The sequence below is a fragment of the Schistocerca americana genome, chromosome 1, assembly GCF_021461395.2.
Source record: "Schistocerca americana isolate TAMUIC-IGC-003095 chromosome 1, iqSchAmer2.1, whole genome shotgun sequence".
Taxonomy (NCBI): Eukaryota; Metazoa; Arthropoda; class Insecta; order Orthoptera; family Acrididae; genus Schistocerca; species Schistocerca americana.
The window spans coordinates 61067899-61083942 of record NC_060119.1 but is presented as its reverse complement, the minus strand read 5'-3'; the positions used below and the strand labels follow the sequence as shown (position 1 = coordinate 61083942).

Here is a 16044-nt window from a genome sequence, read left to right as displayed (position 1 = left end):
ACGAATAGAAGCTTTTGAAATGTGGTGCTACAGAAGAATGCCAAAGATTAGATAAGGAGGTACTGGACAGAACTGGGGAGAAAAGAAATTTATGGTGCAATTTGATTAAAAGAAGGTGTAGGTTGATAGGACACACTCTGAGGCATCAAGTAATTGTCAGTACTGAATTGGAGGGAAGTGCAGCAGATAAAAATCACAGAAGAAGACCAATAGACGAAAACAGCAAACAGATTCAGGAGGAAGTCGGCTGCAGTAGTTATCCATAAATGAAGAGGCTTGTGCAAGATAAACTAGTACAGAGATTTGCATCAAACAAATCTTTAGAGTGAAAACTACAACCACCACCACCACCCCTACAACAACAACAACAACAGAGATGTTATGAATTTATAAATAATAAATGTAAATGATCTTCTACATCAAAACAAAATTTTAATAAACAAGGATGGACTTACTATTGGGAACACAGAAGGTGAAAATCGTCTCATGTGTATCCATATTGCATACAAACGAGAATAAGATATATGAAGCTCTGTTAATGATGAAACAAGATTTAGTGACTAATCACACTCCAATAAACATAAAGTCCACTGATGTCAGAATGAAGATTGTTGTGAGGAAGAGCAACCAGCATACAGTACATCGAGAAGATTGTTACTATAAGGGAGCGAAATTGTTGATTACTTAGTCCAGGTGTGGCTTTATCAAGGAATAATAGAACCAAGTTCATCCAAATGTGCTAGCCAGGTTGTAGCTGTAAAAAAACTGGGTAGCATCAAATCTGTATAGACTACGGAAAATCAAATAACATTCCAGTGAAAGATCACTACCTGTTGAACCTTATAGCAGATCTTTTAGATAAACTACAAGATGCCAGTAATGCCTGCATGCTACACTAAAGAACAGAAATTCCTGGATGGAGAAATACGTAAAATAAGAGAAAGGCAACCACTCACCTATAGCGGTTTCGATGAATGAAGCACATTAATCATAGCAGACAATGACATTCACACTACTGTTCAAGCACTAGTTCTTTTTCCAGCAACAGTACACACATTCATGGCCATAGAGAGTGTGTTTGGATGTCTGTGTGGCTGTGAGAAAATGTGTGTATCACTTATGGAAAAAGAGCTAGTGTTTGAAAGTTAATGTCAATCCTGTTTTCTGTTATGTGCTTTACACATCAATCCACTGTAGACGAATGGTTGCCTTTCCCTCCTTTTATGTATAGACCTATAGAATGGATGTTTTATTCAGATCTTGAGGAGGGTCAAAGGAGTACTTTGTTTGTGACACACTCAGGGCAGTTCAGGTTCACGAAAGTTCTATTTGGATTATCAAATTCAGGGTTGGGAGCACTGGCGCAGATCGCACACGCTTGAAAATTAAGCTCATCAAGATAAATAATTAATTCTATAATAACTGTCAATTAAGTTAATATTACAGCGTAACAAAGTTAATCAGAGTCTGTTTTATATTATCTATTGGAGGTTTCACTCGTTTCAAAGTATAAGTATTTCTAAAAAAAAAAAAAAAAAAAAAAAAAAAACATAAGGGCCGTTTTTGGCATATTTTAGATGTAGGTTTACATATAAATTTAAGAGATTTCTTTAAGTATTAAGTGAAGAATTTGGGTTGTTTTCATTAGACATATATTTAGTAGTACCGTATCTACTCAGGGAATTAAAGGTTTTAAGTTCTATCTTTTATTTCCTTTCAAAACGCGTAAAGTAGGTATCGTGCATACACAATCTTAGGCCTAATTTTATGGGTATACAAGTTTTGATTTTTAACGTTAGTTTAACTGCATTACATTACTATATTAATAGTATACACGTATATTAGTGTTCCACATAACTTTAGTGGCTTTGGGAAGTAAATGGGTCTCTTTCATGGTATTGCAGATTATATTCAAGGGATAGGAAAATAGCAGAACAGGAAGGGAAGATTAGAGCCCTTCAGGCTGAACTGGATAGTGCTAGGGAGGAACTGAATGATATTAAGAGGGGAAGAGGGTAAAGACAGGTGGGAAGTGGTAGCAAGGAACAGGGCCCACAGAAAGAGAACAGTTTCAGACAGTTTCATCATTGGCACAAATATTAGATTTGCCTTGCTACCTCAGTCAGCTAAGGAAGAGACTCAAGTAGATTTAAGTGTAGTTTGTGGGCCAGATTTTGCAGGAAAAATTAGGTGACAGGTACCAGGTCACAAGTATTTTCAAGCCCAGTGCATGTCTTAGCCAAGTGATAGAGGATGTAGGATCACTGTGCAAAGGTTTTACAATGCAGGATCACGTTGTGGTAGTGGGTGGAGTGGGAAACAGTATTGATAGGGATCAGGGCTACAATTCTGAGTGTGACCTGGTAAAAATAGCATCTGCAATGAACCATACAAATGTTGGCTTGGTTCCTACTTTCATGCGGTATGACCAGTCCCAATTGAACAGCTCTGTCAGGAGGGTCAATATGGAACTAGATCAGCTGCTTCGGGCGGCTACTTTGTCAAGCATAGGTTTGGTTCCTGTTGATGGTATTGGTAGGTGGACTTCACAAGACATTGCCTGCTTCTCAATAGGAAAGGGAAGGGTAAACTCGCTTGGATGATAGCAAAATCTTTAAGGGGAGGGGGGGGGGGGGCCTCTGAAACTCATGGGAGTACTGTTTTAGGCTAAGATCAGTATCCAGTCATCCTACATTGATTGAAATTAAGCTTGATGAAAAGTTCAGACAGGCATGTACTAGAGATGTGAAAATATCACAAGATTCTCATAACAGTATAGTGAAAAAAATAATGTTAATATATTGCATCAGAATATCAGGGGATTAAATAACAAAGTAGATGAGCTTCTTGTTTGTATAGAAGATTTAAAAACTGATGGTGGACTAGATGTACTATGCCTGTCTGAACATCGTACAGTCACAGGTATGGAAATGGTAAATATAGGTGGATATAAGCTTTCAGCACATGTAAGTAGAGACACTATGGAGAGAGGAGTTGCCATATATGTTAAAAATCAGTCATAGTGTGAAAAATTTGGAAACTAAAAAATTTTGCGTAGAGCAACAAAGAGAAGCATGTGCATGTGAGCTTAAACTAAATAAAGACACTTTTATAATTGTAGCCATGTATAGGTCCCAATTGGGAAATTTTCAATTTTTTTGAAGAACTTGGATTCTTTGTTTTGCTACATGTCAGACAAAGGAAAGCAAATTATTGTTTGTGGGGATTTCAACGTAGATTTTCTGAAAGTCGGATAGAAAGCTTGAGCTTGAAGTATTACTTGGTTCTTTCAATTTGACATCGGTTATTGATTTTCCTACTCGGGTGGTACAGGAAAAGCAGCACACTGATAGATAATGTTTTCATAGACAAAGATAAATTTAATGAAATAAAAACTTTACCTGTTAAGAATGGTCTGTCTGATCATGATGCACAGCTAGTTACAGTATGAGATATATATCCATACAGTAATGCAAAACAGTCCTCCAAAATAGTGTGTTCCATTAACAATTTAACACTTCAAAATCTTAGAGAAAGCTTGCAACAGCTAGACTGGGATGAGGTGTACAGGGAACATGATGCTAATTTAAAATTTAACCTATCTCATGATACCTTTGTGAGTATATTTGAAAACAGTTTCCCTAAGAAAACAGTGAAATATAGTTGTAAGAAACCATGTAAAAAGCCATGGCTTACTAAAGGGATGAAAATAATTTGTAAACAGAAAAGGGAAATGTATCTTACAGCTAGGAGGAGTAATGATCCCGAAACAATGAAACATTATAAAAACTACTGCACTGTATTAAGAAAAGTTATTAAAAAGTCAAGAAGTATGTGCATTATGTCTGAGATTAGCACATCTGATAATAAAATTTAAAAAATTTGGACTACTGTGAAAAGGGAAACAGGGCAACCGAGAGCACAGGAAGACTGTATTTCTATCAAACACAATGAAAAGTTTGTTAACAAGAAGTCAGAAGTAGATAACATTTTTAATAATCATTTTTAACTGTTGTAGAGAAAATAGGTTCCAGCTATTCATTAGAAAAAGCAAGGTAGTATATGGAAGAAGCAATTTGATAAAATAGAAATTCAACCCATCTCTCCTACTGAAATTAGGAAAATAATAAATTGATGGCATTTCCAACAGAGTACTAACAGCTTTTTCCCAAGAAATCAGTTGGATTCTCAGCCACATATGTAGTAGCTGACTGAAACAGGGAATTTTTCCAGATAGACTGAAATATGCTATTGTTAAACCACTGCATAAAAAAAGGGGATAGTTCCGATGCTAACAATTACCGCCCAATCTCACTTCTTACAGATTTATTCAAAATTCTTGAAAAAGTAATGTATTCCAGAGTAGCATCACATATTTGTAAAAATGAAGTACCAACAAAATGTTTATTTGGTTTTCAGAAAAGCGTTTCAACAGAAAATGCTATATATGCTTTCACTGATCAAATATTAAATGCAATGAATAACCAAACATCACCCATTGGGATATTTTGTGATCCCTCAAAGGCTTTTGATTGTGTAAATCATAAAATTCTTCTAGATAAGCTTTAAGTATTGTGGTATGACTGGGACAGTGCACAAATGGTTTAATTCATACCTAACTGGAAGAATGCAGAAGGTTGAAATTAACAGTACAGATACTTCAATAAAATTCTTCAGGGTATCAGACCGCATCGTCATAATTTAAAATGCGCCAACGTTTCGGCCAGCGTTGCAGCTACCCTTCATCAGGGCCTTACGTTAACTGCTAAATGAACACACTTGGTTCCTTAAATAGCTGCACGAGAAAACCATGTCGTTACTTGATTGGCTGTAAAAGGAGGAGGAGGAGGGGTGAAAGGTATGCTTTATTGGTGTTTCCTTTATTATCTGTCATTGGCTGAAATAGGTGTTTCCTGTTGGTCTTTATATTAATCCACCCCATTGGAGGAGACGGACGAATAGCGAACAGGTGAATGCTGTAACGTCACACTGTTTCCATGCTGTCCAGAAGCCAGCTGCGGCGTGCCATTGCTTTGTGTGCTCGCGACCACTACTGCGGCTCTCCGCGTGTCTGCATGGGCCGCCACGGCTCTGCCGCCGCTCCGTAGCCCTGCTATTGCAGGCAGCCAAGACCTCGGAAGCTTGTACCCTTCCTCTCTATTCATGTTGGCGGGTCTTTTGGCTATTTCTATCGCCTCTCTAATCTTTCTTTTGAAAGTGAGAGGCTGTTTCGCCAGGACGCGGGCTTCTTGAAAAAATATTGGTTTCCCGCACTCGTCTCAGTGTTCCGCCACTGCTGACTTAGTGTGTTGTTTCAGGCGGATATATCTTTCATGTTCCGAGAGCCTTGTGCTAATCGGACGTCCCGTCTCACCTATATAGACTAATCCACACGCACAACTAATTTCATACATGCCAGCTGTGTGTAGTTTGTCAACTGCATCCTTGGTAGAACCGAGCATGTCTGATATTTTGTTTCTGCTTCGGAAAATTGGTTTGATGTCGGCTTTTCGTAGAATTTTGCCAATACGTTCGGTGACCCCTTGTACATATGGTAACACAGCAATGTTCTGTGCCTCCTTCTCCTCTTCCCTATTAGTCTTCTCCCTTGTCGACATGGTGCTGTCTATCATCTGCTTCCCATAGCCATTAGTTCCGAAGATGGACCTGAGGCGTTCAAGTTCTGTCTTCAGATGTTCTTCGCCGCTTATCCTGTACGCTCTCTTCGTTAGCGTGTGCAGGGCGGACTTCTTCTGCGTGGGGTGATGGTGGGAGGAGGCGTGAAGGTACATGTCCGTATTGGTTGGTTTCCTGTACACTTTGTGGCCAAATTTACCATCAGGTTTTCGATAAACTTCCACGTCGAGAAAAGGCAGCACCCCATTCTTCTCTGTTTCCATTGTAAACTGAATTTTCCTATGCTGTTGGTTAAGGTGCTTGTGGAAGTTCTGTAACTCCTCTTCTCCGTGGGGCCAGATGACGAAAGTATCATCAACATAGCGAAGCCAACAATTTGGACGTAATGGTGCGGACTGGAGGGCTGTTTCCTCAAATGCCTCCATGAAGATTTCTGCTGCGATAGGCGATAGGGGTGAGCCCATAGCTACACCGTCAGTTTGTTCATAAAACTGACCTCTCCACTTGAAATAGGTGGTCGTCAGACAGTGGCGCACAAGCTCACATATATCAGGTGCCACGCATTCTTCTAGGATGTTCACAGTATCTGACACTGGGACATTCGTGAATAGGGATTTGACGTCGAAACTAACCATCAGATCTTGGTCTGTAACACGCATTTCCTTTAGGAGAGACACGAAGTGAGTGGAATCCTTAACATAGGACTCGGTTTGATGCACTATGTGTCGGAGCCTAGGTGCCAGTTCTTTCGCTAGGTAGTAGGCCGGCGAATTTATACTGTTTACTATGGGCCTTAAGGGGAAGTCGGTTTTGTGTACCTTCGGTACACCATATATCCTTGGTGCCTGTGTCACTTGCGGGATGAATCTTCTGGCCTTGTCGAAGTTGATTCTAGAGTGCTTGAGCAGTGCCTGCGTCGTTTTGATTACCTTGGCCGTCGGATCTCCCTGAAGTTTCTTGTAGATAGGTTCTGCGAGAATATCTTCCATTCGTTTGTTGTAATCAGTTGTGTCCAAGACTACAGTGGCGTTGCTCTTATCTGCCTGTACCACTACTAAGTGGGGGTTGTCCCTGAGTTCCTTGATGGCATGGTATTCCTCAGCGTTGATGTTTTGCTTCGGTGGCTTTGCTTTATTCAGAACTCTGACCGTTTCCTGCCAGATCTTCTCCGCCTCGGCCTGTGGCAGATGACGTACCGAAGCCTCTACGGATTCTATGATATCTTCTTTTGGAACTCGCTTATGTGCGACTGCGAAATTCATCCCCTTGGCCAGAATTGCTGTTGTTGCTTCGCTCAAGTTGTGGCTGGAGAGGTTGACCACTGTCCGTCGCTTGTCCAGCGTCAATGTTTCGTCAAAGCAAAGCCACCGAAGCAAAACATCAACGCTGAGGAATACCATGCCATCGAGGAACTCAGGGACAACCCCCACTTAGTAGTGGTACAGGCAGATAAGGGCAATGCCACTGTAGGCTTGGACACAACTGATTACAACAAACGAATGGAAGATATTCTCGCAGAACCTATCTACAAGAAACTTCAGGGAGATCCGACGGCCAAGGTAATCAAAACGACGCAGGCACTGCTCAAGCACTCTAGAATCAACTTCGACAAGGCCAGAAGATTCATCCCGCAAGTGACACAGGCACCAAGGATATATGGTGTACCGAAGGTACACAAAACCGACTTCCCCTTAAGGCCCATAGTAAACAGTATAAATTCGCCGACCTACTACCTAGCGAAAGAACTGGCACCTAGGCTCCGACACCTAGTGCATCAAACTGAGTCCTATGTTAAGGATTCCACTCACTTCGTGTCTCTCCTAAAGGAAATGCATGTTACAGACCAAGATCTGATGGTTAGTTTCGACGTCAAATCCCTATTCACGAATGTCCCAGTGTCAGATACTGTGAACATCCTAGAAGAACGCGTGGCACCTGATATATGTGAGCTTGTGCGCCACTGTCTGACGACCACCTATTTCAAGTGGAGAGGTCAGTTTTATGAACAAACTGACGGTGTAGCTATGGGCTCACCCCTATCGCCTATCGCAGCAGAAATCTTCATGGAGGCATTTGAGGAAACAGCCCTCCAGTCCGCACCATTACGTCCAAATTGTTGGCTTCGCTATGTTGATGATACTTTCGTCATCTGGCCCCACGGAGAAGAGGAGTTACAGAACTTCCACAAGCACCTTAACCAACAGCATAAGAAAATTCAGTTTACAATGGAAACAGAGAAGAATGGGGTGCTGCCTTTTCTCGATGTGGAAGTTTATCGAAAACCTGATGGCAAACTTGGCCACAAAGTGTACAGGAAACCAACCAATACGGACAGGTACCTTCACGCCTCCTCCCACCATCACCCCACGCAGAAGAAGTCCGCCCTGCACACGCTAACGAAGAGAGCGTACAGGATAAGCGGCGAAGAACATCTGAAGACAGAACTTGAACGCCTCAGGTCCATCTTCGGAACTAATGGCTATGGGAAGCAGATGATAGACAGCACCATGTCGACAAGGGAGAAGACTAATAGGGAAGAGGAGAAGGAGGCACAGAACATTGCTGTGTTACCATATGTACAAGGCGTCACCGAACGTATTGGCAAAATTCTACGAAAAGCCGACATCAAACCAATTTTCCGAAGCAGAAACAAAATATCAGACATGCTCGGTTCTACCAAGGATGCAGTTGACAAACTACACACAGCTGGCATGTATGAAATTAGTTGTGCGTGTGGATTAGTCTATATAGGTGAGACGGGACGTCCGATTAGCACAAGGCTCTCGGAACATGAAAGATATATCCGCCTGAAACAACACACTAAGTTAGCAGTGGCGGAACACTGAGACGAGTGCGGGAAACCAATATTTTTTCAAGAAGCCCGCGTCCTGGCGAAACAGCCTCTCACTTTCAAAAGAAAGATTAGAGAGGCGATAGAAATAGCCAAAAGACCCGCCAACATGAATAGAGAGGAAGGGTACAAGCTTCCGAGGTCTTGGCTGCCTGCAATAGCAGGGCTACGGAGCGGCGGCAGAGCCGTGGCGGCCCATGCAGACACGCGGAGAGCCGCAGTAGTGGTCGCGAGCACACAAAGCAATGGCACGCCGCAGCTGGCTTCTGGACAGCATGGAAACAGTGTGACGTTACAGCATTCACCTGTTCGCTATTCGTCCGTCTCCTCCAATGGGGTGGATTAATATAAAGACCAACAGAAAACACCTATTTCAGCCAATGACAGATAATAAAGGAAACACCAATAAAGCATACCTTTCACCCCTCCTCCTCCTCCTTTTACAGCCAATCAAGTAACGACATGGTTTTCTCGTGCAGCTATTTAAGGAACCAAGTGTGTTCATTTAGCAGTTAACGTAAGGCCCTGATGAAGGGTAGCTGCAACGCTGGCCGAAACGTTGGCGCATTTTAAATTATGACGATGCGGTCTGATACCCTGAAGAATTTTATTGAAGAAGACAACGGCCGCGGAAGCCTACGCTTACAACAGTACAGATAGTCTACAAAAACCAGCAGATTTCTCTAACTGGGGAGGTATCAAGAATGGTGTCCCACAGGGTTCAGTCGTGGGTCCCTTATTGTTCTTAATATGTGTTAACGACTTGCCACTCTACATTCATGAAGATGCAAAGTTAGTTCTTTTAGTTGATGATACAAGTATAGCAATCACACCCAAGAAGAAAGAATCAGCTGAGGAAATTGTAAATAATGTCTTTCAGAAAATTATTAAGTGGTGATCTGAAAATGGACTCTCACTAAATTTTGTGAAAACACAGTTTATACAATTCTGTACAGTAAATGGCATAACACCATTGATAAATATAGACTATGAATGGAAGTCTGTTGCTAAGTTAGAATACTCAAAATTTCTGGGTGTGTGCATTGATGAAAAATTGAATTGGAAGAAACACATCGAAGATCTGCTGAAACAGATAGGTTCAGCTACTTATGCTATTAAGGTTACTGCAAATTTTGGTGATAAACATATTAGTAAATTAGCCTATTATGCCTATTTTCATTCACTGTTTTCATATGGCATCATATTTTGGGGCAATTCGTCATTAAGAGAGAAAGTATTCATTGAACAAAAGGGTGTAATCAGAATAATAGCCAGAGCCCACCTAAGATCACCTTGCAGACATTTATTTAAGGAACTTGGGATATTCACAGTACCTTCGCAATACATATATTCACTTATGAAATTTTTCATTAATAACCCATCCCAATTCAAAAATAACAGCGAAGTACATAGCTACAACACAAGAAGAAAGGACAATATCCACTATTCTGGATTAAATCTCACTTTGGCACAGGAAGGAGTGAATTATGCTGCCACAAAAATCTTTGGTCATTTGGCAAATAGTATTAAAAGTCTGACAGATAGCCAACCAACATTTAAAAGCAAATTAAAAGAATTTCTGAATGACAACTCCTTCTATTCAATAGATGAATTCTTAGATATGAAGTATTAATAGTAAAACTTATGTTAAAGTGACACATTCCACATCATGACGAAATGTCATATTCATGATCTACGGAACAAGTAAATAAAATATATACAATATTATTTACATGGACAATATTATAATACTAGCAAAGAGTGAGAATAAGGCACTTCTGTGGGTTAGCTTAGCATTAAAAACTACAGCAAAATATGGCTTGGAAATTAAATTTGCAAAGTGTCACCTCTTGAACAGAACTGTTGATTTTCTTGAACATGTGGACAAATGTGACCTCCTACTGAGAAGACAGATGCTGTTCAAGACTTTGCAGAACCGACATGTATACCAACAATACAAAGTTTCCTAGGACTAACAGCATACTTTAAGAAGTTTTCTCTCAAATTACTCTACAACTGCCAAACTTTGATTTACTGAATTGAACTACTCACCAATGCAAGCAAAGGAGGCCAAAGCTGTGTTTTTACAAATCTCTCTCCAGATGATGACGAGTAACATCCAGCCTCCTATATGACTACAAAATACAAACTCAAGAGGAAAGAGACAGTAGTTATGAGCTTGGAGTCTTAGCAATTGTGAATGGCTTAAAGAATTTGTGAATATATTTACTAAGAACACATTTTAAACTGTTATGGACTGTTCTGAATTCCAAAAGACCCTGGATAAGAATGACTTGTCATCAGCAACAGCAAGCTGGGATTAAAAGAGTATTCCTATGCCAACAAACACCAATCTGGTTCTACAATGAAGCAAGTAGATGCTTCAAGTTACTATTCAAATGTACTGTTTGATTTTGCAGCTGGTTGCATGCACTATGCAATATGAAATGATCAAGGTTGTGCAAGGGAAAGGACATTATGCTGTTAAGCAAACTGAAGAGTAAATAAAACGAGATTATTATATACAAGATTTTACTGGTCAGGTGAAAGAAAGAGAGTCCCATGACCACAAGCAGTGAATTTGTGCAACCCTGGTCAAGTGATTATTGCTCATCACCCAAGCCCAATGATTGTCTGTGACGCACCAGACAAGGCAAATGCTACGGAGTAGTTTTTGTGTGTACATGGAGGAAATTATGCTCAGGGAGAAGATGCCAGTTGCAATGTACTGTTCTTTTGAAATTTCAATGAATTACAAATATCAGCTGTGTACAGGAAGTTGATAGAAATCAATGGGGAAAAGTTGAAAATGTGTGCTCGATTGGGATTCGATCTCGGGTCTTCTGCTTACTAGGCAGGCATTCTAGCCCCTAAGCCAACAAGAACACAGGAATTAGTGCGGTTGCGCGGACTTATCCCAAGCACAGCCCCAGCAGACCCACTTTCTCAACTTACTCCATAAACTATGGAAGTAGTGCTCCCTGCCCATTAATCTCAATGCTCGTGGCAAGGCCTATTCCCACATGAGTTCGAGCATATGTCTGCATTCGCACAGAAATGATCTTCGGTTTGTGATCACCGTAATTATATGTGTACGGCGTCTGTTCTTCTGTACATGTCCAAAAGAACAGACACCATACACATATACTGTTCTTTTGTTTCGTTCATCACTAGAATTTGTAACTGTAGTGATAATAAATAATTTATATGAGAATCTGCGCAATTTTTCTTATAAAATAAATAATTTACATCATCTGAAATAACTTGAACTGAAGTTCTATACAGTTCTACAAATACGAATCATTTCTGGTACCATCACTAAGCAACACACTTTTAATGCCACATGTAAAACAATTGTCAATGGTCAGCTGCCGAGTGCTGAAGGGAATTTTATCAGTCCAATAAACTGAACAGATAATGTAACAAAAATCACAATTTTAAAAAATTCCTTTGGTTAACAAGAAGTAACTAAGTACAAAAGTGAACTGGAACATTAGAGAGTATATTTATATTGTTCCATCAAGCTCAAGTACAGCCATTTAAGTTTTCTTTGGAAAAGGGACTATACAGATGTGAATGAACTGTGCATCATTTGGCACCGATTCTGGTTTCAAAAACTAGTGTGATGGTAAACAGACAAATACAATAACTGTTTCTTTGACATAATGAAATGGAGCTCAAATGGTAAATACAAAGTTTTAGTATGTTTTAGAAGGAAGACACGTCAACACATGGACTTAAAAACACCATCCAAATATGAAATAGCAATATAGTAAGTTTTGATGTACACAAACAAAATACTGCAGTCAACGAGATACCAACCAATCTCTAATTTCTCATTCTTACAATGATAATGGGAATTCCTATAGGTAAGAAATGCAATTTCAGACACAAGATATCATACTTCAGAACTAACAAATATACCTGTTTATCACTTAGGAGCAACGTTATAAAACAAGTGCCAATATCTCCAGACTTGTATATTTCACTTCTATTAGTTTACCGTTCACAATTACTGTAACAGAGGATTATTTTGGGGTATAGTACAAGTTACGTATAAGAGAAAGAGCATTTTCACACTGATAAAAAGAGAAACATATTGATTATGAAGACATCAGCACTTTGTCACAATGGAGTAAATGGCATCTGACATACCTAATGGTGAGGTACAAAGTTCTGGGAGAGCCATACGGAACAGAGACCCATCAGCATATTCCTGTAAAAAAAAGACCAATGTTTTAATGTTTTTTAAGAAAGCTAGGCTGTCAGTTTCACAGCAAATTGAAAAACAGGAGACAAAAATGCAACCACAACTTGCCAATGTAATTCTGTTAGCAACTGGATCACGGATATGCACAAGCTGGCCACCAGCCTGTGGACTTCCTTCCAAGTATGAAGAACTAAATGGTACTTTTTCATTTGGAGAAACAGGCGGAGCTGGTGGTGGTGCTACGGGGGATAACTGGCGCACTGCTTCTTCAAACTTTGGCGTGTCCAGAAGAGAGTCAGATCCACTAGGTGACCAAATGGCACTGCTTCGCCTAAGGCACAGGACAGTTTAACAAGCTAGTTATGCAAACCACAAAATGAAAGCTTTGAATTACAGTATTATATACAAAAACTGCCACTTACATCAAATAATACAAAACTTAAATGACACTTGTTATCATTGTTGTTGCTGTTGTTAATGCTGGTGCTGGTGGTGGTGGTGGTGTCAGTCTGAAGATCGATTTGATGTAGCTCTCCATGCTAGTCTATCTTGTGCAGGCCTTTTTATATCAGCATAACAACTGCACCCTGCCTGCTTACTGTATTCAAGCCTTGGCTTGGCCTTCCTCTATAATGTTTAACACCCCCCCCCCCCCCCCCCCCACCACCACCACCACCACCACCAACACACACACACACACACACACACACACACACACACACACACTCACTTCCTTCAAATATAAAATTAATTACTCTCTGGTGCCTCAGGATGGTCCTATCAGCCTAAACCTTCTTTTAGAAAAGTTTTGTCATATAGCTCTTTTGTTCCTAATTTCATTCAGTACTTTATCACTTACCTGATCTACACACATTCAGTGTTTGTCTGTTTTCTTCTTGTTTGTACTGCTTTTGGTCCATGTTTCATTTTCATATAAGGTTACACTTACTTTTAGAGAGTCCTTCCTAACATTTAAATGTATATTCAATAGTAATATACTTCTCCCATCAGCTTTTTTTTTAGTCTAAATTTTATATCTTCTTTATTTTTGCCATCATCATTTATTTTGATGCCCAAATAGCAAAACTCATGTGCTTCTTTTGGCATCTCTTGTGACATCTAATTCACCATCTCACTTAATCTAGCGACACTCGATTAACGCTGTTTTATGTTTATTTACGTTGATCTTCAAACCTCTGTTCATGACATTATCCATTCTGTTCTATTGATTTTTCCAAGTTCTTTGCCCTCTCTTTGGCAGAGTAATCAAGTAAAGTAACTGGTGAACATCAATGCTTTTATTTCTTCTCCCTATACTCTAATTTCCTTTCTGGGTCTCTTCTTAGTTTCCCTTACTGTTTGCACAATGTGCAAGCTGAATGAAATTGTGAAATGATAAAGCCCCTTCTCACTCTCTAAAAATCTTTTTTTTTTTTTCTAAATTTACAAATGCAATTAATGAGGATTTTACTGTTTTTATTCTATATTCCAAAATCAGTTGTAGGGTCAGTACTGCATTGCTCATTCCTACATTTCACAAGAACCTGAACTGATCTGTTCCTAAGTGGGCTTCCACAAGCCATTATGTCTACTGTAGATAATTCGTATTAGTTTTTTACAATCATGAGTTTACTGATCGTTATCTGGTACTGAGATTGTTACACCATTCTTTAAGTATGAGAGAATTTCATCTGTCTCACATATCTTGAAAACCAGAATAAACATAACTTCAAAATTCTGAAGAAATGTCCTCTACAGCAGGTGTCTTGTTTCAGCTGAAGTCTTTCACTATTCTGTCAAATTCGCGCAGTACTGTATGACCTGTATCACCTTCAACAACTTCTTCATCTCTTTCCATAATATTGTCTTTCAAGTTTCTTTCTTTTACACAGCCATTCTATATTCCTTCCAATTATCAGCCTTCACTTTTCTGCTTAGCACTTGCATGACGTCTGAGCTCCTGATGTTCAAATAGCTGCTTCTCTTTTCTCCAATTGTTTCTTTAATTTTCCTATGAACGACACTTACCTTTCCTGTAATCATGCATCTTGCTGCTGCTTTGTTTTTCATTCTTTGACAGCTTGCACATTGCAACAATTACATTTTTTTAAAATATGTGTATTCCCTCTTGACTACTTCACTTGTTGCTTTCCCGTCCGTTGTGTTGTATTTGGGGAGAAGGTGGTAAGAGGTGAGTATATGAGAGGTTGTCATTGGGAGAAGGAATATGGACTCAGGTGACAGATTTTACGACTGACCTAATGTTTTGAAGAGCCCCTATAGGTCCTGTTGATTTTTGGGATAGGTTTTGTTTTGTTCTGTTTTAGGGCGCAAAAACAACTGAGGTCATATGCGTGCATGTCATTACCTTAAAACACTAATATGAAAAACAAGGTAAAACAAATACATGTTCTGCCCAATCAAAGGAAGGAAAGAGAACTAATAACAATGAATTCCTCTGAGAGAAACGTCCACAAAATATGGCATAGAGACAATAAAAGTCCCTAAAGATTAAGTGTCCTTCACCATATTGCTATGACAGATAAAAAGTAAAAAGCGGTCAACAACCTGCACATCGTTTGCTAAAATGGCCAATAATTCAGATGAAGAGAACACCAGTGGTGATGCCAAAGACAGACCACCTGCCAACGGACAGCAACATGGAGATCATCAGAAGGAATGGAAGAGTCAGTGAAACGAGGTAGGAGGACTGAAGCCTTGTCATCAGCATCAACAGCATCAACAACCTCATGGCCCATCAGATCAATGTAACCAGGAACCCACATAAACATCACAGTAGCTCCCTCAAGAGCGTGCAAGTGGAAGCTTTCTTGGACTCGTTGCACTAAGGGACAAACAGGGTATAGCACAAAGAGGTTGTGAAGGGCACTAAGAGAATCGGAGCATACGACACATTTAAAAAGCCCGTGTCGCTGGATGCACTGTGCGGCCTGATAGAGGGTGAAGAGCTCTGTGGTTAGAACTAATCAGTATTCCGGAAGCTGATACCAAAAATCGTCAGTGTCAATGATGAAGACACACCCAACACGAGGGTCAGTTTTACAACCATCGGTGTACATGAAGGTACTGTTGTTAAGTTGCAAGCGAAGGTCAAGAAACTTACTGTGATAGATCAAATCCAGAATAGTTTTCTTATGAAGCAAATGAGGTTTAAGATAAACATGAGTCACCACACAAAGCCAAGGTTGTGAAGGGTTGATGCCCACCGGGAACATGGCAGGTAGCATGATGTTAAGCTGCTGGAGCAGTGAACCAAAGGCAAACTCCGGGTGGTAAAAGAGAAAGAGGACATACCCCATACTGGTAGTCAAAGGAGTCATTGAAG

At 40.0% G+C, this 16044-nt stretch overlaps 1 protein-coding gene across 3 annotated transcripts in view; it reads right to left on the bottom strand.

The window, feature by feature from the left end:
- Window positions 1-16044, bottom strand: part of LOC124547995 (anaphase-promoting complex subunit 1) — a 374510-nt gene that overhangs the window by 233142 nt on the left and 125324 nt on the right. For all 3 annotated transcript variants that reach the window (XM_047125147.1, XM_047125148.1, XM_047125149.1), the window contains 2 exons: window positions 12807-13029; window positions 12644-12704 (listed from right to left, as the gene is read on the bottom strand). In XM_047125147.1, coding sequence (XP_046981103.1) covers window positions 12644-12704; window positions 12807-13029 — 284 coding nt within the window. The remainder of the gene's footprint in view (window positions 1-12643; window positions 12705-12806; window positions 13030-16044) is intronic.